The 22,690-nt window shown below is 43.5% G+C and overlaps 1 protein-coding gene across 1 annotated transcript in view; it reads right to left on the bottom strand.

Annotated features, from left to right (window-relative positions):
- Positions 1–15,408: 15,408 nt before the first annotated feature.
- Positions 15,409–22,690, bottom strand: part of LOC147459769 (ATP sulfurylase 1, chloroplastic-like) — a 57,474-nt gene continuing 50,192 nt past the window's right edge. The window contains exons 5-6 of the mRNA XM_086510976.1: positions 16,534–16,620; positions 15,409–16,126 (exon numbers count right to left, since the gene is read on the bottom strand). Of these exons, the coding sequence (XP_086367102.1) occupies positions 15,989–16,126; positions 16,534–16,620 (225 nt within the window). The 3' untranslated portion in view covers positions 15,409–15,988. The remainder of the gene's footprint in view (positions 16,127–16,533; positions 16,621–22,690) is intronic.

Genomic DNA, 22,690 nt, shown 5'->3' on the forward strand with positions numbered 1-22,690 from the left:
TTGCTTCAACCCATACAAAGCCTTCTTACATCTGCACACTTTGTCCTCTTGTCCTTTTATGACAAAACCGCGAGGCTGCGTTACATAAACTTCCTCAAATATGTCACCATTCAAGAAAGCAGTAACAATGTCTGATTGATGTACATCCCAACCAAAATGAGCTGCCAATGCACATAGAAAAGGCACAGTAGTCATACGACAAGTGGGAGCAAACGTCTCTTCATAATCTATGCCTTTTTGTTGTGCATAACTCTTTGCAACAAGTTGAGCCTTATGGCGATCGATCTCACCATCCGGCTTGCGTTTCAACTTGTAAACCCACTTCGTACCAATGGCCTTTTTGCTAGGAGGCAAATCACATAAAGTCCATGTGTCATTTTCTATAAGTGCATCATATTCTAATTGCATGGCAACCATCCAATTTTTTGAATTTTGTGCTTCATCAAAAGACAGAGGCTCCTCAACATCATGTAAGCTAGACACAGCCAAAGCATAACAATCTGATGCATAAGACGCATGGCGAGAGCCTGAACGAGTACGACTAGACAAAGGTGCATCCAATTTACTGTCACGCAAAGTGTGCACCAGCCATTTTGGCATACCTCTAGCCTGCTCATTTTCAGCCCTTTCCTCATCAAGTACATCATGTACATCTGCATCAGCAATAGGCTGATCTGTACGTTTTCAGAAACCCCCATAGGTTGTACATTTGCCTCATTGGAACTTACATTCGTATTTCCACCACTGAACCTAAAGAGGGAACAAAGTGTCATAAATGTCCTGTGAGCTTACATTACTGTCTCTAGTACATGACAGCAAGGGCTGAACAGAATCTTCCACAAAACACTACATCCCGTGAAACCAAAATACGCTTTGTTTGCGGATGATATAACCTGTAACCTTTTCTTTCAGCACTATACCAACAAAAATACATTTGACAGCCTTATCATCCAATTTTGTGCATTGTGTTTGTGGCACTAAAGCATATGCCAAACAGCCAAAAATACGCATGTTCTCAATAGAAGGCTTTCTATCATGCCATGCTTCATATGGAGTAATAGACTGCAAAGCTTTCGTAGGACACCTGTTAAGTACATAAGTGGCACACATAATGGCCTCAAGCCAAAAAGAATGCACCAAAGCTTGACTTTTGACCATACATCGTGCCATTTCCGTCAGTGACCTGTTTTTCCTCTCATCAACACCATTTTGATGAGGTGTATAAAGCACTGTACATGGTGTTTTATCCCACGACTAGCCAAAAATGCATTAAATTCATGAGACATATACTCCCCCCCTCGATCGGAACGGAGGGTGCCCATAGTACATTTCGAGATATTTTCAACCATAGCCAGAAATTGTTTGAAGCACATAAAAACTTCGGACTTCGCTCTAAGCAGAAATACCCATGCATGCCTAGAGTAATCATCAACGAAAGTCACGAAGTAAAGGTAATTGCCCAAGGACGAAGTTTGCATGGGCCCACAAACATCACTATGCACAAGCTGTAACCTGCATGTGGCCCAAACTGAACCATCCTTTGAAAACTTAGAACGCTGCATCTTACCCAAAATACAGCCTTCAAACATGTTTGACCGGTGCTTCAAGAGGCGGCAAAGAAGCAACCATATCAGATTTCTATAAACGCAGCAAACTCGCAAATTCAGATGACCAAAACGTGCATGCCAAAGTTTTGCATCTGAAATAGCCTTTGAATCTACAACAGCATTTGCAAAATTTTGTCCACACTTGTCATACAGAGTGAGCTTATACAGCCCACGACACAAAAGGCCAGATGCAACAATTTCATCATCAAAACTAAGATCATGAATTGTACATCTGTCATCCACAAATTTGACTACAAGTCCAAGTCTAGCAAGTGCGGATACAGATGAGAGATTCTTCTTGATCCCAGGTACATAAAGTACATCAACAAGTGAAGGAGCTGCCATTTGCAGTAGTAAGCACAATCTTTCCAACTCTCTGAACTGGATAAGAGACATTGTTGGCACAAGTTACCGAATTCCCATGAGGGATAGACTCGAGAGAGGTAAACAATTCACGATGTGAGGTAATGTGCTTTGTAGCACCACTGTCGAAATACCACACATGTGAATCTGCAACAACTGACAAGCATGCGTCATAGAAAAGAAGATTGTAAGTGCACTCTACACTAAAAGCCCATTCTGCATCAACATTAGCAACACAGTCTCCTTTCACAGAAAGACTTAACAATGGCTGCTCTTGTAGTGGAACCAGCATTTGCAGTGGAACCACCCTCTTTCTTCTTAGCCTCTTTGGCCTTCAACTTAGGACACGGCTTGATGAAGTGATCATTAGCTTTACAATAATGGCAACGCATATTCTTTTTGCCCTTATCACCAGAATTTCCAGAAGAATTGCTGCCAGCAGAAGCATTAGGAACAAAAGTTTTGCCACTCGCAGCAGAACCATAAGAAGTGGGCGCATTGCTGTTACCACCCTTTCTTTGAGAAGCAATAAAAGCCTGTTCAACTGCACGCTGCCTAGTCGTGTTTTTTCTGGAAAGTGACTCTTGCCTATGCATAATACATCAAACTTGACAACTTCAGGATTTCCTTGGGTCATCAGTCTCTAAGTACTAGCAAAAGTCTGGTAGGAATCTGGTAAGGCATCAAGAACAGTTGCACAAGGGAACTGTTTGAAATGACTTCACCTGCAGAAATAAGTTGCTCATTGATATCCTTGACACCAGCAAGGAAAGTGTCCATATCATCTTCCTCATGCATAATCTTCGACTCCAGCTCTTTACGCAGCAAAGCAATTTTAGCCTCATTACGACTTGCATAAAGACCTGCTAGAATATCCCAAGCCTGTTTTGAAGATTTTGTTGAACGAATGTGAGGAACAAGGGTGCGCTTCACAGACAACGCAATCAATGCATGAGACTGCGCATCCTTTACATCCCAACAAGCTTGTTCTACCGTAGGCAAAACAACTCTAATAGCAGCAATCCTTGTAGCAAGACATGCAACATCCTCAACATCGCCTACATCCTCAGAACCAGGACGTACATCAATGCCCTGCAGAATGTTCCAGACGCCCTTTGACACAAGAACATGTTGCATCATATAAGCCCACATAGGGTAGTTGTCCCCATCCAACCTGTCCTCAGCAGCAAACATTTTGAACACATCTGTGTTGTTGTCAGCCATGGTAAATGCTGCACCTGATGTGAAAACTGCCAGAAAATAGGAGAAACGGAGCGGGAACAACACGTGCTATATAGCACAAACCATAGAAGACTATGAGGCACCTGTTATGCAAAAAACGGCACTGACAGAAATTTTGCACAAAATGACAAAATAGCCTGTGCAGTACTGCCTGTAGTGGAAACGGAGGCCGAAATGAGCCCGAATAAAAAAATCTGAGTAGACAAAGCTCTATGAGCCTACCTAAAAATTTTATCGACCTATGGAACGCTTGCCAAAGCTCACTGAAATCGGAGAAAGTGAGCAGGCGTGTGTTGGAGCTGCTGGTGACTAAGCCCAGGAGGATGCAACCTGATCTGATACCAGTTGTTGGAATTAGGGTTGCAGAGAAATGCAAAGCTTGGAGAAGACGAAGGAAGCTCAAGGCACACAATAGAGAGTGTGTTACTTAGTATGCAATGGAAAGATAGATAGCCCTAGAGTGATGGGCGTATATACAATGCTCCGGGGAAAAAACCTCCTAAAGAGGGAAAAAATGCCCCGATGGTCCTAGTGTGTTCACACACATCACTACCACATGTATATGGTAACAGTACTCAATAGTGCACCCCCGAGAGTGCAATGTACAAGGTTGATGCGATTTCTAGTGATATTTCAATGTCCAAGTTGTGATGTGGAGCTTGCTCAATCACGCAATTTGCGATTGAACGTTCTCAACGCTAACTTGTCGGCACCCTGGTCCATTTCCAACGTTGATTTTTGTCAACAAAAATCACACCATGATCCATTCCCAACATCAATACCAAGATGACTCTCAACGGCTTAGCCTCCACAGTCTATGCACTCATCATGACATCTCTGCTCGTTCTACGTCTGTGCTAACGTGTACAGCTCCCTACAAGCCTTCTTGAAAGGGTTTAGCCAAGGTGGAAGCATTGCTTGATTGATAGTTTAAATATCAATTGAGTTCAAGCAATTCAAGTTGTTACCTAGTTTTGTAGATGTATATAGAGTAAAGGAGCCAATTTCCATAGTAAGTGTTACCATATACATGTAGTACTGATGTGTGTGAACACACTAGGAGCGCCGGGGCATTTTTTCCTTGCAACCCTAATTTCAACAATTGGTATCAGAGCAGGTTGCGTCCTCCCGGGCTCAGTCGCCAGCAGCTCCAGCACACGCCTGCTCACTTTCTCCAATTTCTGTAAGCTTTGGCGAGCGTTCGCAGGTCGACAAATTTTTTGGGTAAGCTCATAGAGCTTAGTTAGCTCAAATTTTTGATTTGGGCTCATTTTGACCTCCGTTTCCACTACAGACAATACTGCACAGGCTATTTCATCATTTTGTGCAGAATTTTTGTCAGTGTTGTTTCTGCATAACAGGTGCCTTACAGTCTTCTATGGTTTGTGCTATATAGCACGTGTTGTTCCCGTTCCGTTTCTCTCTTTTTCGGACAATTTTCACATCAGGTGCAACATTTACCATGACTGACAATAACACAGATGTGTTCAAGATGTTTGCTATTGAGGAAAGATTGGATGGGGACAATTACCCTATGTGGGCTTACATGATCTTGTGTCAAAGGGCGTCTGGAATATTGTGAAGGGCATTGATGTACGTCCTGGTTCTGAGGATGTAGGAGATGTTGAGGATGTGGCAGGTCTTGCTGCAAGGATTGCTACTATTAGAGTTGTTTTGCCTATGGCAGAATAATCTCGTTGGGATGTAAAGGATGCACATGCTCATGCATTGAATGCGTTGCAGTTGCAGCTGCAGTTGTAAATGCTTTATGCATGTTGATAAAGAATCAAAGTTTAAAATAAAAAATCTGCTACAAAGGGCTTTACATATTTTTTGCAAATAAATTTGAAGTCTGAACCAATAAAGTCCATAGTCAAGAGGTAAGAGTGGGGACATTGCGACCTTACACAAGCTTCGAAAATTAAGTAGAAAGGTAGTGCTAATTTGCACATGTGTAAAGAGGAATTTTCTGCTAGAATCAGGCCTTAGAGAAGAGGTGCAAAGTGTGCACTACATGTGGATGGCCAAGCTTTTGCGATGCCATGTGCGGCCATCATTGCATTAACTTCAATTGCTCAGTGCTAAATTGATATGGTAGAGACTAGACATCACTAGAGTACTAGAATTCAACATTGCAAGCCCACCTCAATATAGGGATGAGGCCCTAAGGCTTTCTTTCTTGGACCTTCCAAGTTTCCAACATGTCTAGCTCTTCCTCTCCATCCCCCTTTGCTTTGAGCTCTATTAACCCCACCACTCGTCACCGCGTCCATCGTCCATATAATGGTAAGAGCCACCTCGTTCTTCGCAGTTGCAGCTCCTCTCAACTCATCGATTCACCTCTAGAGTCTAGACGAGAGAGAGAGAGAGAGAGTTGTGGAGCTTGCGATGGCTGTCGATCTTTCAGTGGACATGGTAGAGCTCTGCTCGACCAAGCTACACAACGCCGTCGCGACTCCATGTGCAGTCTTATATCCTCTGAGATATAGACATTAGAAACTGTAGCTGTTAATAACAAAGCTCAATGTTTGTGAGAAAGTAGCTCGGTTTTTTCTTTGCTCGCCTAGGTTCGCTCGCCGTTTGGTAAGACTCCCCCCCGACACATGACGGTCAGGAAAGGTCAATACATTGACCTTTCTCTGCAATGAAGCTCTCCCAAGATGGCTCGCAGCTCCCTCTGGTCACCATCTAGTCGCTTGCATCACAAGGAAAAGTCAATGCATGACCTTTTCCTACCCCTTAGCGACATAGGGAAAGGTTAGCCGATGACCTTTCCTTGTAATCGAGATGACTCATGGAGACCAACTGATGCCAGGATCCATGGGGAGCGTGGATTGAGGGAAAGGACAACCAATGACCTTTCTCGACCATCAATTGTCGAGAGGAGAGCAACAACCAAAATTTCACTTTTATGCAGTGCAACCTTGGGGGATGCACTACGTAATCATGTTAATGCACCACGTGAGTTCATTAGGAGGGGTTTTAAAATGCAAAAAGTTTAGGCAATTTAATAGTGATACATTAAATAAGGTGCCTTTATATTCAATTTTACAAAAAAAAAAATCCTAAAATAAGGGTCATTTTATTCATTCAAGCATGTTGAAAAAGGGATTTTTTAATTACCTCATGAATGCCCGTTATATTTGGGGTACTTGTTGGAATTAGGGTTGCAGAGAAACACACACAGCTTGGAGAAGATGAAGAAAGCTCAAGACACACAATAGACTTAGTATGCAATAGAAAGATAGATAGCCCTAGAGTGATGGGCGTATATACAATGCTCGGGAGAAAAAACCTCCTAAAGAGGGAAAAAATGCCCCGGCGGTCCTAGTGTGTTCACACACATCACTACCACATGTATATGGTAAAAAATCCCCCCTGGAGTGCTGCGGTGAACGAGAACTGGCACATGAGTAAAGGGAAGTGCCATGCCCTGAGGACACGATCAATCCACAAAGGGGAGTAAGCCCAAAGCTTTGCGGAAAGCTTCAAGCTTCTCACGAGACAATGCCTTTGTGAAAAGATCTACAAGGTTGTCCTGTGTTGGCACATAAGCCAAGCCGATCTCTCCTGCTGAGAGCCTCTCCCTGACATAGTGGTAATGCACCTCAATGTGCTTTGTGCGAGCATGAAAAATTGGATTCCTCACAACTGTCAATGTGCTCTGATTGACAGTGTAGATAGTGTTGGCAATGTCCTGTCCAACATCCAAATCAGCCATAAGGCGTCTGAGCCATACACACTCAACCGTAGCTGTGAAGACTGCCCTGTACTCAGCCTCACAACTCGAAGTGGCCACAGTAGGTTTCTTCTTGCTCAACCATGATATACATGAACTGCCAAGCATGAAACAAAAACCACTTGTGGACACTCGCATGTCAAAACAACCAGCCCAATCTGAGTCCGAAAAAGCATGTAAGTCTGGCGGCAATGCTCCCCCCTTGGGATAAAACAAGCCAAGATGTAAAGTGCCACTAAGGTAGCGGAAAATCCTCTTGACAGCCCGCCAATGCTTAGACCCTAGGCTATGCATAAACCTGCTGACCTGTGAGACTGCAAACTGAATATCTGGCCTCGTGTTGCATACATAAATGAGGCAGCCAACAGCAGTTTGGTAAAGAGTGACATCAGCAGGATCGCCAGAATCATGTAGACTCAACTTCAAACCTGTTTCCATGGGAGTGGCAATAGGTTTGCAATCCTCAAGTCCAAACTTACATAGCAATGTCTCTATGTAACTTTTCTGACACAAGGCAATACTACCATCACACTGCTTAAACTGTATACCCAAGTAATGATGCAACAACCCCAAATATTTCATCTTGAAAGTAGCATTCAAATCAGCCTTAGATTCATCAATATGTCTCTCATTTGGTCCAGTGATCAACAAATCATCGACATAAAGAACCACAATGAGAGGTACATCACCCTCACGCTTTACATACAATGTGCTTTCTATTGGACTGTTACGAAAGCCTCGTTTAACCAAATGAGTGTCAGCTTTCTCATACCAAGCACGAGAAGATTGCTTCAACCCATACAAAGCCTTCTTACATCTACACACTTTGTCCTCTTGTCCTTTTATGACAAAACCGCGAGGCTGCGTTACATAAACTTCCTCAAATATGTCACCATTCAAGAAAGCAGTAACAATGTCTGATTGATGTACATCCCAACCAAAATGAGCTGCCAATGCACATAGAAAAGGCACAGTAGTCATACGACAAGTGGGAGCAAACGTCTCTTCATAATCTATGCCTTTTTGTTGTGCATAACTCTTTGCAACAAGTTGAGCCTTATGGCGATCGATCTCACCATCTGGCTTGCGTTTCAACTTGTAAACCCACTTCGTACCAATGGCCTTTTTTCTAGGAGGCAAATCACATAAAGTCCATGTGTCATTTTCTATAAGTGCATCATATTCTAATTGCATGGCAACCATCCAATTTTTTGAATTTTGTGCTTCATCAAAAGACAGAGGCTCCTCAACATCATGTAAGCTAGACACAGCCAAAGCATAACAATCTGATGCATAAGACGCATGGCGAGAGCCTGAACGAGTACGACTAGACAAAGGTGCATCCAATTTACTGTCACGCAAAGTGTGCACCAGCCATTTTGGCATACCTCTAGCCTGCTCATTTTCAGCCCTTTCCTCATCAAGTACATCATGTACATCTGCATCAGCAATAGGCTGATCTGTACGTTTTCAGAAACCCCCATAGGTTGTACATTTGCCTCATTGGAACTTACATTCGTATTTCCACCACTGAACCTAAAGAGGGAAAAAATGCCCCGATGGTCCTAGTGTGTTCACACACATCACTACCACATGTATATGGTAACAGTACTCAATAGTGCACCCCCGAGAGTGCAATGTACAAGGTTGATGCGATTTCTAGTGATATTTCAATGTCCAAGTTGTGATGTGGAGCTTGCTCAATCACGCAATTTGCCATTGAACGTTCTCAACGCTAACTTGTCGGCACCCTGGTCCATTTCCAACGTTGATTTTTGTCAACAAAAATCACACCATGATCCATTCCCAACATCAATACCAAGATGACTCTCAACGGCTTAGCCTCCACAGTCTATGCACTCATCATGACATCTCTGCTCGTTCTACGTCTGTGCTAACGTGTACAGCTCCCTACAAGCCTTCTTGAAAGGGTTTAGCCAAGGTGGAAGTATTGCTTGATTGATAGTTTAAATATCAATTGAGTTCAAGCAATTCAAGTTGTTACCTAGTTTTGTAGATGTATATAGAGTAAAGGAGCCAATTTCCATAGTAAGTGTTACCATATACATGTAGTAGTGATGTGTGTGAACACACTAGGAGTGCCGGGGCATTTTTTCCTTGCAACCCTAATTTCAACAATTGGTATCAGAGCAGGTTGCGTCCTCCCGGGCTCAGTCGCCAGCAGCTCCAGCACACGCCTGCTCACTTTCTCCAATTTCTGTAAGCTTTGGCGAGCGTTCGCAGGTCGAATTTTTTTTTGGGTAAGCTCATAGAGCTTAGTTAGCTCAAATTTTTGATTTGGGCTCATTTTGACCTCCGTTTCCACTACAGACAATACTGCACAGGCTATTTCATCATTTTGTGTAGAATTTTTGTCAGTGTTGTTTCTGCATAACAGGTGCCTTACAGTCTTCTATGGTTTGTGCTATATAGCACGTGTTGTTCCCGTTCCGTTTCTCTCTTTTTCGGACAATTTTCACATCAGGTGCAACATTTACCATGACTGACAATAACACAGATGTGTTCAAGATGTTTGCTATTGAGGAAAGATTGGATGGGGACAATTACCCTATGTGGGCTTACATGATCTTGTGTCAAAGGGCGTCTGGAATATTGTGAAGGGCATTGATGTACGTCCTGGTTCTGAGGATGTAGGAGATATTGAGGATGTGGCAGGTCTTGCTGCAAGGATTGCTACTATTAGAGTTGTTTTGCCTATGGCAGAATAATCTCGTTGGGATGTAAAGGATGCACATGCTCATGCATTGAATGCGTTGTCTGTGAAGCGCACCATTGTTCCTCACATTCGTTCAACAAAATCTGCAAAACAAGCTTGGGATATTTTGGCTGGTCTTTATGCAAGTGGCAATGAGGCTAAAATTGCTTTGCTGCGTAAAGAGCTGGAGTTGAAGATTATGCATGAGGAAGATGATATGGACACTTTCCTTGCTGGCGCCATGAGCAACTTATTTCTACAGGTATAGTCATTTCAGACAGTTCCCTTGTGCAGACTGTTCTTGATGCCTTACCAGATTCTTACCAGAACTTCTGACCCAAGGAAATTTTGAAGTTGTCAAGTTTGATGCATTATGCACATTGCTGTTGCAAGAGTCACTTTCCAGGAAAAACAGGACTAGGCAGCGTTGCAACCATTGTTGAGTCTTCTGTGAAACGAGACTGTGATGCTGATGTTGATGCAGAATGGGCTTTTAGTGCAGAGTGCACTTACAATCCTGTTGTCCATGATGCATGCATGTCAGTTGCTGCAGATTCACATGTATGGTATTCCGACAGTGGTGCTACAAAGCACATTACCTCACATCTTGAATTGTTCACCTCTCTCGACTATGTCCCTCATGGGAATTCAGTCACTTGTGCCAACAATGCCTTTTATCCAGTTCAGGGAGTTGGAAAGATTGTGCTTACTGCTGTAAATGGCAGTTCTTTCACACTTGTTGATGCACTTCATGTTCTTGGGATCAAGAAGAATCTTTTGTCTGTATCTGCACTTGCTAGACTTGGACTTGTAGTCAAATTTGTGGATGACAGATGTACAATTCATGATCTCAGTTTTGATGATGACATTGTTGTATCTGGGCTTTTGTGTCGTGGATTGTATAAGCTCACTTTGTATGACAACTGTGGACAAAATTTTGCAAATGCAGTTGCTGATTCAAGGGCTATTTTAGATGCAAAACTTTGGCATGCACGTTTTGGTCATCTAAATTTTGCCAGTTTGCTACGTTTGCAGAAATTTGACATGGTTGCTTCTTTGCCGCCTCTTGAAGCACCTGTCAAACATGTTTGTGAAGGCTGTATTTTGGGTAAGATGCAGCGTTCGAAGTTTCAAAGGATGGTCAATTAGGGACACATGCAGGTTGCAGCTTGTGCATAGTGATGTTTGTGGGCCCATGCAAACTCCGTCCTTGGGCAATTACCGTTACTTAGTGACTTTCATTGATGATTACTCCAGGTATGCATGGATATTTTCGCTTAAAGCGAAGTTTGAAGTTTTTATGTACTTCAAACAATTTCTGGCTATGGCTGAAAATGTCTCGATATGTACTATGGGCATCCTCCGTTCCGATCGAGGGGGGGAGTATATGTCTCATGAATTCAATGCATTTCTGGCTAGTCGTGGGATAAAACACCAATGTACAGTGCCTTATACACCTCAGCAAAATGGTATTGCTGAGAGGAAAAATAGGTCACTGATGGAAATGGCACGATGTATGGTCAAAAGTCAAGCTTTGCCGCATTCTTTTTGGCTTGAGGCCATCATGTGTGCCACTCATGTACTTAACAAGTGTCCTACAAAAGCTTTGCAGTCTGTTACTCCATATGAAGCATGGCATGATAGAAAGCCTTCTATTGAGCACATGCGTGTTTTTGGCTGTTTGGCATATGCTTTGGTGCCACAAACACAGCAACGCAGAAAATTGGATGATAAGGCTGTCAAATGTATTTTTGTTGATTATAGTGCTGAAAGCAAAGGTTACAGATTATATCATCCGCAAACAAAGCGTATTCTGGTTTCATGGGATGTAGTGTTTGTGGAAAATTCTGTTCAGCCCTTGCTGTCATGTACTAGAGACAGTGATATAAGCTCACAAGACATTTATGACACTTTGTTGCATCTTTTCAGTGGTGGAAATACGAATGTAAATTCCAATGAGGCAAATGTACAGCCTATGGGGGTTTCTGAAAATGTTACAGATCAGCCTATTGTTGATGCAGATGTACATGATGTACTAGATGAGGAAAGGGCTGAAAATGAGCAGGCTAGAGGTATGCCAAAATGGCTAGTGCATACATTGCGTGATAGTAAATTGGATGCACCTTTGTCTAGTTGTACTCTTTCAAGCTCTCGCCATGCATCTTATGCATCAGATTGTTATGCTTTGGCTGTGTTTAGCTTACATGATGTTGAGGAACCTCTGTCTTTTGATGAAGCACAAAATTCAGAAAATTGGATGGCTGCCATGCAATCAAAATATGATGCACTAACAGAAAATGACACATGGACTTTATGTGATTTACCTCCTGGCAAAAAAGCCATTGGTACGAAGTGGGTTTACAAGTTGAAACGCAAGCCGGATGGTGAGATCGATCGCCATAAGGCTCGACTTGTTGCAAAGGGTTATGCACAGCAAAAAGGCATAGATTATGAAGAGACTTTTGCTCCCACGTTTTGTATGACTACTGTGCGTTTTCTATGTGCATTGGCAACTCATTTTGGTTGGGATGTATATCAATGAGACACTGTTACTGCTTTCTTGAATGGTGATATATTTGAGGAAGTTTATGTAACGCAGCCTCGTGGTTTTGTCAAGAAAGGACAAGAGGACAAAGAAGTGCAGATGTAAGAGGGTTTTGTATGGGTTGAAGCAATCTTCTCGTGCTTGGTATGAGAAAGCTGACACTCATTTGGTCAAACAAGGATTTCGTAACAGTCCAACAGAAAGCACATTGTATGTAAAGTGTGAGGGTGATGTACTTCTCATTGTGGTTCTTTATGTCGATGATTTGCTGATCACTGGACCAAATGAGAGACATATTGCTGAATTTAAGGCTGATTTGAATGCTACTTTCAAGATGAAAGATTGGGGGCTATTGCATCATTACTTGGGTATACAGTTTAAGCAGTGTGATGGTGGTATTGCCTTGTGTCAAAAAAGTTACATAGAGACATTGCTATGTAAGTTTGAACTTGACGATTGCAAACCTATTGCCACTCCCATGAAAACAGGTTTGAAATTGAGTCTTCATGATGTTGGTGATGCTGTAGATGTCACTCTTTATCAATAGATGCCTCATTTATGTATGCAAAATGAGGCCGGATATTCAGTTTGCAATCTCACAGGTCAATAGATTTATGCATAGCCCAAGGTCTTAGCATTGGCAGGCTGTCAAGAGGATTTTCCGCTACCTTAGTGGCTCTTTACATGTTGGCTTGTTTTATCCCAAGGGGGAATCATTGCCGCGAGACTTACATGCTTTTTCGGACTCAAATTACGTTGGTTGTTTTGACACTCGAGTATCCACAAGTGGTTTTCGTTTCATGCTTGGCGGTTCATGCATGTCATGGTTGAGCAAGAAGCAACCTACTGTGGCCACTTCTAGTTGTGAGGCCGAGTACAGACAGTCTTCACAGCTATGGTTGAGTGTGTATGGCTCAGACGTTTTATGGTTGATTTGGGTGTTGGACAAGACACTACCAACACTGTCTACACTGATAGTCAGAGCGCATTGGCAGTTGCGAGGAACCCAGTTTTTCATGCTCGCACAAAGCACATTGAAGTGCATTACCACTATGCCAGGGAGAGGCTCTCAACAAGAGAGATCAGCTTGGCTTGTGTGACAACACAGGACAACCTTACAGATCTGTTCACAAAGGCATTTGTCTCGTGAGAAGTGAGAAGCTTTCCGCAAAGCTTTGGGCGTGCTCCCCTTTGTGGATTGATGATGTCCTCAAGGAATGGCACTTCCCTTTACTCATGTGCCAGCTCTTGTTCACCGCATCACTTATACATGTGGTAGTGATGTGTGTTAACACACTAGGACCGCTGGGACATTTTTCCCCTCTTTAGGAGGTTTTTCCCCCGTGCATTGTATATACGCCCATCACTCTAGGGCTATTTATCTTTCCATTGCACCACTAAGTAACACACTCTCTTTGAGCTTCCTTCTATTCTCCCAGTTGTGCGTGTTTCCTTGCAACCCTAATTCTAACAGTAAGGAAACTCATGCATCCTCAATTTAGAGATTAAACTTGGGAATATGCATGGAATCTTACTTATGTGTCCTCTTGCGATTTGCTAAAAAAAAGTACCACTACTAGGACTTGAGTGTCTGTAAAATCTCAAGAAGCCTCAAACCAAGTTTTCTCACATAAAGCATTGTGGTTAAATATTAAACATATCGATTGCAATATTACTTGACCCATCTTTTCATGTCAAAGCTAATGCAATCCTCACATTTCAACAATCACTAGATATGCAAGGTCCCCCCCCCCCAAAAAAAATAAAATAAAATTAATATGTTTCAATTAGGGCTCAGACGTTTTATGGTTGATTTGGGTGTTGGACAAGACACTACCAACACTGTCTACACTGATAGTCAGAGCGCATTGGCAGTTGCGAGGAACCCAGTTTTTCATGCTCGCACAAAGCACATTGAAGTGCATTACCACTATGCCAGGGAGAGGCTCTCAACAAGAGAGATCAGCTTGGCTTGTGTGACAACACAGGACAACCTTACAGATCTGTTCACAAAGGCATTTGTCTCGTGAGAAGTGAGAAGCTTTCCGCAAAGCTTTGGGCGTGCTCCCCTTTGTGGATTGATGATGTCCTCAAGGAATGGCACTTCCCTTTACTCATGTGCCAGCTCTTGTTCACCGCATCACTTATACATGTGGTAGTGATGTGTGTTAACACACTAGGACCGCTGGGACATTTTTCCCCTCTTTAGGAGGTTTTTCCCCGTGCATTGTATATACGCCCATCACTCTAGGGCTATTTATCTTTCCATTGCACCACTAAGTAACACACTCTCTTTGAGCTTCCTTCTATTCTCCCAGTTGTGCGTGTTTCCTTGCAACCCTAATTCTAACAGTAAGGAAACTCATGCATCCTCAATTTAGAGATTAAACTTGGGAATATGCATGGAATCTTACTTATGTGTCCTCTTGCGATTTGCTAAAAAAAAGTACCACTACTAGGACTTGAGTGTCTGTAAAATCTCAAGAAGCCTCAAACCAAGTTTTCTCACATAAAGCATTGTGGTTAAATATTAAACATATCGATTGCAATATTACTTGACCCATCTTTTCATGTCAAAGCTAATGCAATCCTCACATTTCAACAATCACTAGATATGCAAGGTCCCCCCCCCCCAAAAAAAATAAAATAAAATTAATATGTTTCAATTAGGTGTCTATACTGGCTCCTCTAGCCTATATAGAGGCTTGATTCTTGGCATCATTTAAGTTGTGCGCCACAAAAAATGCAAATTGACTTACAATCATTGCTTGGATACAAATTTCCCAAATTTAAATATGAATTTGCCCAAATCTTTCCAATTCAGATGCAATTTCCCTTGCATATAGATAAGGTCACCTTGCCAATTTGAATGTAATCTTGCTCACCTTGCTTTGCTCATTTTTGTAGATTTTGCAAAGGTAGAATGTATTCACTATCATTGGCAAGAGAAGAACTCATGGGTAATCTGCTAATGCCTACAAAGAATGTGAAACCCAAAAGACAAAATGAAGGGTGTGTTTAACTATCCACTATCTATAGAGCTCTGCTTCCTCTTTCAATTCGAAGACGTGCGGCCACTTTACCCACCACATATCTCGGGACGAGATGCTTATTTAAACACGCCATGCCAACTTACAAGTCCAAACGAGAACGCATCGATCTTACTGCAGAAAGTCATGAAATGAAGGCATTGATCTCATAAAGACAATGAATTAATAAAAAAGGAAGGCACCAATCTTATCTTGGAAATTGATGAACCTTTGTTGACACAATGTATCATCTAAATTAGTTTGAAAAGGTCAAGAGAAGAGGCAAAGACTCAACAGATGGACAGGCGAGGTCCTCTCTGTTTCAGCAATGTGTTTCTTCTAGCAAAGATCATTGAGAGAGAGCACATGCTGAATAAGCAGCAATATTGCTACAGTTTCTTACTTGAGCTTGGATAAAAGAGTCGCAGCCTCGTAAGGATACCATGTTACGGCAAGGGCTGAGGCGTCAGTCATCCACTAGTTTCCAATCGCATGAATGATTTGATAATGATAAATAAATCTCACTGATTACGACAAGGCAAGTGTCTCCACTTGAGCTACGCTCCCGAAGAATCACAAAAAACAAAACTGCTTACAGGTTAAAAACAATGCTTATGCTAACAGCTACAGTCAGCAATTGTTGACTGGCTACTTATTGGGGGCAAGATTCTCTGCGCGAAGGCCCCCTCCATGATGTCTTCTCTGTTTGCAAGGGTAAGCCTGGCATTGCCCTTTTAAGGGGGGCATCTACACAACAAGGTGCTCTTTGGCGGCCTTCGATTCCTCTGCAGCCAGACTTTTATAATAATCAACCAATACCTGCCAGCCACCTGGACACATGAAACCATCTGGAGGATTCTCTCCATTTTTGGCAAAGTTTCGCATCTGTCAAAAAGGGCACCCATCAGCAAAATAAAATGAGGCCAGGTTCAGCAAACCCTCTGGCAAATAGAACTAAAGTGTATACTAGGGTAAAGAAGCCTCTAATCATTTTTGAGATTTGAAAATTGCTTTGGATTCCCATGACAAAGTGCATTAAATGACACCAAGATTAGTATTTTTCAGATTTTATCTTAGCACTCTAGTTTAGAGAATTCAATTTTTGAGGCTTCTTGAAGCATTAGAGAGACTCAAGCCCCAGTAATGGTACACTTTCAAGCTAATGACAAGAGGACACATAAGCAGCATATTCCATTATTTTCTCTCTAAATATGGGGTGTATCCATTTCCCTATTGGGGCATGTCTCACAATTGGTTCCTCTACCATATTGATAGCATGATACAAAATTTACCTTTGTTCCTGAGATAAAAATAAAATCCTCTGCTCTGCTAGGATCGAAAAAAGCCATCTTCCTCTGTGACTTGTCATAAGCAGCTACCTGTGGTATAAAACAACACATGAGAAACATTCCGATCAACGGACACAACAAATTTAAGCTGCACATCTTTCACTCCCTGCTTACCAAAACATGACTGCAACCGTGGCACAAAAAACTATGTACTCAACACAACGAATGCAAACTTAAGATAGCACTTGCCGGCGAGCACACGTGTCCCCAAAAAGAGAGGGCATAGAGAAACGTCTATTAGAGGCCAAAATCGGTCTATGAGACAAATCAAAGTACATGAGGTGGGTGTCCTCTGTGCATCCGTAAAGGATAAAAGGTACAAAAGTAAATGTAGTGTCCAGTGTAATGGCTGGGGAAGGAGGGGAGTGATACAAGGGTGGAGCTCTAAATCTAGGGGAAAGATGCAATCCTATATGCTAGGGTAAATACAATCATGAAAAATGCTATCATATCTCTAGCTCCATCCAATCCCATAATCAAGGTGTAAAACATAATGCATGGGGGGATAGGGTGTGAACAGTCCCGATGCTGCTGTGCCTCCAAGAGAAAGCGGCCCAATTGTCACTGGTCTCTAGACTCAAAAGATCTAACGTAGAGTGGGCTTAACTATGAACAAGTTCGGGTATTTGCCTCTAATCTCCTCATATGCTCTACATCTGCATACATAGTGCTCCTTGCTCTCAATCTCTGTTGTGCAAAGGCGGCATATCCTCTCTGCTCTGGGAACATATGCAGCTCTCCCAACCTCAATCTCTAGCTGGTGTGAGGATACTCTGAGCTGTCCAGTTGCAGCCCGTGCTCTATGTGGCATGTAGACATCCATGTATCTCGGTCTCTGGATGAAACCATCTCTAAGAATGGTCAGGAAGTGGTCTCTATAGTACTGCCTCTTTGTGGGGAGAGGCTCTCTGGGTGTGATCCATGTCTCCGAATATATAGCTGCCAGAGATCCTCGCTGTGAAATCTATTCGTCTCATTGTGTGAGAGGCGTGTGTGGGGAGAATCGGGGTCATACAGGAAAGGGAGCACTCTATGACCTGTGAGTACCATGCTCTCGTGTGCCCCTCCTGATGCAGCTGTATCCATGCCTCAAAAGCCTTGCGTGTGAGTCTGTCTGGTGGGAGCTCTCACATAGGCTGGATGAGGCAAACTATCTGAAATAGGGCCTCTACCAGCATTGGTGGCGCTTGGTGCGGGGCTCCTAGAAGCGGGCCTGGTGGCATCTGCTCTCTAGAGTGGCTAGCATTGCATATCCTCGTGTAAGCTGGTCTTTGGCTGCCTGAGTCATAGAAAATCTACCCGTGGTGCCAGTAAAAAGTCACCCCCAAATATACATATGAGTCTACCACCTCTACCTGTCCGCCTGCTGCGATGAGCACTGCCCTACTCCGGACCATCCTGGAGGTATGGAAGATCATGACCTTGGTCTTGCCAAGGTCACTGTGAGCCCTCTGTGTATGCAGATATCATCCAAAGCTCGTAGGTGGCTCTGTAGTCCCTCTTGAGTCATGGAAAATCTTCCTGTGGTGCCAATAAAAAGTCACCCCCAAATATACATATGAGTCGACCACCTCTACATGTCCGCCTGCTGCAGTGAGCACTACCCTACTCCGGACCATCCCGGAGGTATGGAAGATCATGACCTTGGTCTTGCCAAGGTTCACTGTGAGCGCTCTGTGTATGTAGAAATCATCCAAAGCTCGTAGGTGGCTCTGTAGTCCCTCCTGTGTCTCAGAAACTAGAATGATATCATCAGCATAAAGCATAATATGGACTAATAAACTTGCCGAGTCTAATCCCGCTCCTCCTGCTCGTAGACTGTAATTTGATATCTCGTCGATGTAGAGACCAAAAAGAGTCGGGGAGAGGGGGCATCCTTGCTTCACACCAATGGTGCTAGCAATGGGATCTAATAGTCCACCTGGGCATCGCATTCTTCTTGTGACCTGTGCATACAGGGAATGAATGGCCCATATCATCTCAGATGGTATTTGTAGCTCCCGAAGGCGCTGAAAGAGTCTTTCTCTGGGATAGTCTTGCGGAAATCCACAACGCAGCAGTAGAGCCTCCTCTACCATGCTTTCACTCTGTCGATCAAACAGCGAAGCACGAAGATGTGGTCAATAGTTGAGAAGGTGCGTCTAAAGCCCGCCTGTCAGGGTGCGCGTAGCCCCGATGCCTCAAATGTATGTGCTAAGCTCTGCCTCAAGAACTGCCCCATAGAGTTGTGGCCAATCATAATAGTCTTATAGTTCCCTGGATCTAGGGTGTTGCCAGATTTTTGGATAGGCACAATGGTGTGCATAGTCGACTCCTCTAGTAGTCCCTCAACCAAAGCTCCCTTGAAGAGACGTGCTATCAGGGGGGAGAGAGTGTCTGGTGCATAGATCACGTGCTCACTGTCTAGCCCGGTATGATCTGCTGAGCAACCATGCTGTAGACGTTGAATAGCCCTCTTCACCATACTAGATTTACGGCTAGTTCCGTACATTCCTTCTCCTTCCCTGAGAAATTTGTGGTTTTGTATGGAATCGTGGTAGTTGGACCACCCTGTGAACGCCCAAAAGCAGCAACCTACGTCCGCAGTTGCTGGAGATGGGTTTCACCCTCGGAAATACGCGCACTCGTCGATTGAGCTATATTTTCAAGAGCGGTAAGCCGATGTAAGGTGCAGCGGAAGTGAAAGTTGAACTTTGCTCAAGATGAGTGCTCCGAATTGTGCTCAAGGGTTCCTTTTAGTTAGGGAAGGGAGAGCCTTCCGTTCTTTAATGAGAGAGTGCAAGTGATCACAAACAAAGTGGATGAACACTGTGAATGAAGGTACTGAGACTGAGAGATAGAGAGAGAAGAATACGACACCAGAATGTTGTCAAACCCTCCTCCGAAGGCCCGACTCTCTATGGCAAGAGCGGTCTACCTATGATTGCACAAATCTCTACAATGCTTTGGACTCGACGACGATGAGGACGACGACGAGACGGTTGAAATCTGAAAATACTAATGGCTAAAATCTGCAGATCTTTATCTACTGTATTCTGACTCTATGTCGGTGACTATATCGATGACAACGATGCAACGAGACGCGTTGAAAACGCAGATGCTGAAATCTGCGTTTTCCGGGCTGAAACTGTAAACTTCGCGGGATCTGACCGACGGATTGCGGCGAGGATGTGCTGCAGGAAGGTGAGATCTGTGAGGTTCGGGGATGTGCGTAAATGCTGAAAACTGAAAACGCTGATGCTAGGGCTGATTTCGTCGCGAAGATCTGCAAAAACGCTGAGGTGTCTTGCGGATGCAAAAACGATAGGGCTGAAAATCTTTTGCTGCGGTGGAAATCTGCTAATTGCTGTAGAATCTACTACCGCTAGTGGATCTGCTGTCTGTTGTGGTCGTCGGGGCTGATCTGTTGTGCAAAAACGCCAGGGCTGGTCTATGGTGCAAAAACGCCAGGGCTGATGCTGTGTTACAAAAACGCTAGGCCTTACGGGGGGGGGGGGGGTCTTGCTGAGAAGTTGCCTGTTGAGCAAGGTGCTCCTGCTACCTCTTCTGCCAGAAAGTGCTAGCACTAGGTTTCTATATATACAAAATTAGTAAATTTGTCCTATCTAATTTCCAACAAAAGTCACTTAAAAATAATAAGTGAAAAATGTCAAAAACAGGGAAAATAGGTCTATGCACTGTAAAAATGCTCCTAATGGGTTCTGATGGAAATCTGATGCTCATGCTGTGTGCAACCAGAGGATATGCATCTACTCTAAGTATCTAGACATGCACAGTCTGCGAACAAACTCACAAAAGTGCCAGAACACTTCCTATTCTAGACTGACTTGACTGAACTGAACCCTGGTCATGTTGTAGCTTGTCCACGGACACATAGGGTTAGATGTGTCACGTGACATCCCCTCCTTTTCAAAGTGAGGTACTGGTACCGAACTGTATGGCGTCGAGGGAGATCGCCAATAGCATCCAGAATCCTGTGAAGGACTCTTCGCCGGCCCACTCTGATGCGTGGGTCATGCGGTACTTGAACTTCATAAAGGTCTGCAATGTCTTCTTCTTTGGGCCGCGCCGAAAGCGACAAAGTCATTTGTGGCTCCTTCAATGCTTCAACTTCGTCTATAGTCATGCGTCTATCTTCTTCAAGAATCTCCGAGGATGAAAATTCCCAAAACCGCTTCCAACACAAAAGCATGAACATACCCATTCCATGTAAAATGACTGGAAAAAATCTTGTCTTCCTCAAAGATTGTGCATGCAATGTAGATGAACAAATAGACGGAGTGCCAAACTGTTCACCACACACACGCAAACAATGAGATCCAATCTTGTTTTTCAGATCTACATCAATCAACTGTGGCAATTCACAACGGAAATGCCCATGCTTGGTGTTCATACTTTCTTGTGCTCTTTCTACGACTGTGGCATGCCAAGGAAGAGACATTGAATGTGACTTCCTTGACTGCAAACATTTCAGCTTTCCATGAACAATCCGCATACATCCGTGCTCATTCATGAGTGAAACGTGCTCAACGTGCAATATGTCATGCCTATGAAAAGGGATCACATAAGGACGGTGACTAAAATATAGGAAAGTGTCACGAATGAAACACTCGAACAATGCGTGCTGACTAATCATTCAAACACATAATACTTCCTAAGAGGGTTCGTTGGACCTACGCTCGAGAGACAAGATCGGTTCTTCGGGGATCTATCGAATCTTCCTGTGGGGGTTCTGTGGACCTCGACTCGAGAGCCAAGATCGGTTCTTCGTGATTGGTCGAATCTGCAATGAGATTAGCTTCACTAGAAACAGTATCAACTAACCCATCATTCTTGTGAACAATCACATCGTGGTCATACAAATCATCATGCTCGTGAGAAATCACATCTTGATCATGCAAACCATCATATGCTTGTCATTATGCTTAACCTTATCATGCAAATCCTGTATATCTTGCTTTGGAAAAGAAGAGACTGAGAGAGTCTCCTTTTCTCAAAGCTCTTGCATATGTGTCTACACTTGAGAAAAGAGTCACAATATCTCTTTCATGTGGATCGGTCGTTCATTGCTTGTCTTGCTTTGTTCTCGCGATCAAATGCTGCTTGTCTTGCTTTGTTCTCGCGATCGAATTCGGCTTCTCTTCCTTTGTTCTCGCGATCCAACTTTGCTTCTCGTGCTTTGGCTTCCAAGCGTGCTTGCTCGTGCTCACGCTCTATGGCTGCGTTCACGCTCTACTTCTGCTTTTCTTTTTGCGACCTCCAAGCATGCTTGCTCGCGCTCATGCTCAAAGTCGGCCATTCCTTCTGCTTTTCTTGCTTCGCGTTCTAACTTCCTTTCCATAAACAACTGCTTTTATAAAATCCTTGGCGTAGATGGGGAAGGGGGAGGGTCGGAAAACCCTCTTGGTGGGGAAAATTCTTCTTCGCCTCTCTCATGCTCATCACCTCCAAGCGAAGTATCCATTCCGCTTCGAGTGATGACCATCAACTTAAGTCGTGGATTCTTGTGGTCTTGGGTTCTTAAGTTCACAAGGAACTTGGATTCTTGAGTTCTTCAGGTTCTTGCAGGTCTTGAGGTTCTTGAAATTCTTTTTTAGCTTGCAATTTGTGTTAGAGAAGGATCGTCTCTTCACTCGAGTTCTGCTCTTTTTTGCGGGCGCACCCCTTGTCGGCCTTGCGCTCACACCAAGGTTGCTTTTTACCACCTCACATCGATTGGCGGGCCACTAAGTGCACGGTCCGCTCTCAATGAGTGAAAAGAGGCACAAGGGGAGGCTGGACAAACCCTTCTTTCTTGAGTTTCCTGTCACTCTTCAAAAACACGATTAGGAATCGACACGCCCAAGAGGACTTGGGTTACGTGCGACCTCAACAAGCAAAAAAATAAATTATGTGGTTCTTGTGGTTCTTTCCTTGAGGGATACAGAACACTGCCAGAGCTCTGATACCAATGTAAGGTGCAACGGAAGTGAAAGTTGAACTTTGCTCAAAATGAGTGCTCCGAACTGTGCTCAAGGGTTTCTTTTACTTAGGGAAGGGAGAGCCTTCCGTTCTTTAATGAGAGAGTGCAAGTGATTACAAACAAAGTGGATGAACACTG

This window comes from Adiantum capillus-veneris, chromosome 4, assembly GCF_014529385.1.
Source record: "Adiantum capillus-veneris isolate H3 chromosome 4, ASM1452938v2, whole genome shotgun sequence".
Taxonomy (NCBI): Eukaryota; Viridiplantae; Streptophyta; class Polypodiopsida; order Polypodiales; family Pteridaceae; genus Adiantum; species Adiantum capillus-veneris.